This window comes from Pinus tabuliformis, chromosome 1_2 (assembly GCF_031772625.1).
Source record: "Pinus tabuliformis cultivar Carrire ecotype Pingquan chromosome 1_2, CPIR1, whole genome shotgun sequence".
In the NCBI taxonomy this organism is placed as follows: domain Eukaryota; kingdom Viridiplantae; phylum Streptophyta; class Pinopsida; order Pinales; family Pinaceae; genus Pinus; species Pinus tabuliformis.
Genome location: NC_142298.1, coordinates 388,337,592 through 388,340,867, shown reverse-complemented (window position 1 = coordinate 388,340,867; position 3,276 = coordinate 388,337,592). Strand labels below are relative to the sequence as shown.

The 3,276-nt window shown below is 41.6% G+C and overlaps 1 protein-coding gene across 1 annotated transcript; it reads right to left on the bottom strand.

Moving 5' to 3' along the window:
- Window positions 1-1,312: 1,312 nt before the first annotated feature.
- Window positions 1,313-2,224, bottom strand: LOC149206002 (uncharacterized). Its single transcript, XM_089397564.1, has one exon. It carries the CDS (start codon window positions 2,222-2,224, stop codon window positions 1,313-1,315), a length of 912 nt encoding a protein of 303 aa, XP_089253690.1.
- Between the last annotated feature and the right edge of the window lie 1,052 nt (window positions 2,225-3,276).

The window sequence follows — 3,276 nt, the reverse complement described above, 5'->3', positions numbered from 1 at the left end:
AGAGTGACCCGTTCCCATATTCCATACCAGGTGTTGTATGAAAAATTTAGCAACCCTTTGAAGACTATGCCATATGGCCGACCCATGTGGAATGCCAATGCTATCCTTTCGAAACCAGTATAGAAAATCCTGGTTCTTTAAATATTTTTGTCGAATCACTCTGCTCCATATACCTGATCCAAATATAGCCCGCCATAAGGATTTTATCAGTAGCGAACAACCAAATAGCCTGAGGTTCATAATACCCCATCCCCCCATTCTTTTTGGGCAAGTTATGTGAGACATTTTAGTCAAGTGGTATTTATGTTGTCCATTACAACCCACCCAAATGAAATTGGCAATAATACGATTAATACTATTAATGATGGCTTGTGGAATATAAAATAAGTGAGCCCAATAAACCCCCAGGTGGGTAAGAACAACCTGAGTGAGGATAGCGCATCCACCCAGGGACAAGCACCGATATTCCCACCCAGAAACTCTTTTGAAGAACCGGTCTACTAGCCACTGCCAATCAATATTTCTATAACAACTTGGCTTAATGTGATATCCAAGATACTTCATACCAGTTTGCATCAGTTCCGCCTCAATACCAAATAGGTTCCTTATACTAATCAATGACCTCCATATTGCTCATATCATGATATACAATAGATTTTTGCAAGTTCATATTCAACCCAATTGCTTTAGCAAAATTTTTAAAAATATGAAAAAGATTCAGCCATGCGAGACGATTCAACATACCCATGATGAGTACATCATCGACGAAAAAACCATGTGAAATCTTGATGTTGTTCCCAATTACCAGTGCCTGAAACTGATCATCATTCACCTCTTTTTTTATTTGCAAGCTCAGTCCATCCATAGCCAGGATGAATAAAAGTGGAGATAGTGAGTAGCCCTATCTCAATCCCCGTCCGGCCCTGAGAAATAGGGTAGGATATCCATTGATAATCACCGCATAATTTATATTGGAGACACAAGCCATGATCCAAGCCACGCTTCTGGGCTGCAACCCGATCTTATACAATACCAATCTAAGGTAACCCCAATCTAAACAGTCATACGCCTTCTGAAGATCTACCTTCATTATGGCAACATTTAAGTGCTTGGTATGTATCGAATGCATACATTCCTGTGCAATGGCAACGACATCATGGATTTTCCGGTCCTGTAGAAATCCATATTGTTTGGGTGAAATAAACCGGGACAGAGTAGTCTGCATCTGACTGGCAATAGTTTTTGAGATGATCTTATAAATAAGATTGCATAAAGATATGGGCCTGAAATCAGAGAAAACCATGGAGGATCGTCACTTCGGGATGAGAGCGATATAAGTTGAATTTATGTGCGGGTGGATTTTCCCCATGATCCTCGACTCCTCCACCATATTCAGGAGGTCTCTTTTAAAAATGTTGAAAAAGTGAGTGAATATTTCAACCGACCATCCATCTGGACTCGGAATCTTGTCCCCCTTAAAAGATTTTAAGACCTCCAGGAGCTCCTCTTCAGTGACTTCTTTAAATAGATTTTCATTATCAGCATCATCAAACATAGTGGGGTATAGGTCCACAACCCATAGCATGGCTCCCCCATCAGCCTCCCCCTTACGATCATATGCATTTTGAAAATGTGCGACAATAACCCTACTTATATCCTCATGCGACTGAAAGCACTGACCATCTTCATCATATATTTCCCAAATGGTATTTATTTTGCACCTATGGTTAGCATACCGATGAAAGAACTTCATGTTTCTGTCCCCTTCCTTAATCCATAGAACCCTGCTCTTCAGGCGCCATGTGGATTCATAAGTAGATAAAATCCCCTTCTTTTTTAGCTCTAATTCATGGATACGAGTCCTGATATCATCAGGAAGTACATGAGAAATCATCGAGGGCAGAAATGAGTCCAGTTCTTGCTGAATATCAGATAATTCTTTCTGCTGGTCTTTAGCCTTCTTTTTCTGCCATGCTTTAACTTCCCTTCGAAGAATAGACAACTTTTCCAGGATGTGTTCCATAGGGGATATTCCCGATATATGCTCTCGGGTCCATATCTTGTGTACAAAAGAGTTAAAATCTTGGTCCTCAAGCCAAGTGCAGTTAAATTTAAATGGCATCCCGTGTCTAAAAACCTCCGCTTGCCATTGCAGAGTAATGGGCATGTGATCAGAGAAATGGTTATTGATAACCTCCGTATGGACATTGCCAAGACGCTCCATCAAGCTCTCATGTAAAATAAACCAATCCAGCCTTTTTTCCACGTTGTCGAACCCTTTCTGCCATTGTCCCATGTGGGAACCATCTTCTGTGGACATATATCAACTAAGTTGTGATCAATAATTGCTTCACGAATCATACCCGCCAATGGGTCGATTTTTCTGGATACTCCCCACACTTCGTCCAAGCCAACAGTGAAAGTAAAGTCACCCGTTATAGTAAGAAAATTTAGATCCATAATCCCAGATGAAAACAACTTCTCCCAAAAAACCTCCCTATTTCTATATGGACCATACAAATTCAAGATGTGGATACGATCCTTTTGTCCATGGATATGTCCTTCAAGTAAGATCCCAACAAAACATGAGAATGCCTTAGCCCGAACCCAATGGGGATCCCATAATGCCACAAGGCCTCCAAATAAACCAATAGCAGCCGTGGCGGTGATGTGCCATTCCAGAAACATTTTCCAGAAATATAATTACATGTGAAACCGAATGCATAGTTTCTTGAAGCAGAATAATGCAAGGATGTACAGAGAGAAAAAGGTGTTTAAGAGCCAGGAACTTTGAGGGGGTCCCCAATCCCCGAATATTAAGTGATAAGATGGAAGTCATGGCAAACCTTGTGCAGGCATCCATGCTCCAAGGGCCCGAGAAGTAGGTACATCAGCGATAGGCACATCAATTAAAAATCAGTCAATAGGGGAATTAAAAGTATTTTGTCTGGCCCGTCCCCGAAAATGGCGACTTCCACGGTTATTCTTACAGCGGACAATTATGTTTCCAGCTGAGGTGGGACTGATATGTGGAGAAGGTGGCCCCGACAACTTGTGAATGGTGAGAGTGCGCAAGTCAAGAGTCTTCCTTTGGAGGAGATAATCCAAATCACTACCCACGGAGTTTGTAGGGGAGACGAGTGGAGTATCTGGTGAGGTACTACTATTCCTATGGCCTTGATATCGATTAGAATTATGCAGAGGTGACGGAGCTGGTACATAGGTAGCATGTGATGTAGAGGGGATGTCATGAGACAAAAATAGGCTGGGAATATC

Bases quoted from the DNA above. Each gene is read 5' to 3' on its own strand.
- LOC149206002 (XM_089397564.1), bottom strand. From the start codon at position 2,224: ATGGAGCGTCTTGGCAATGTCCATACGGAGGTTATCAATAACCATTTC.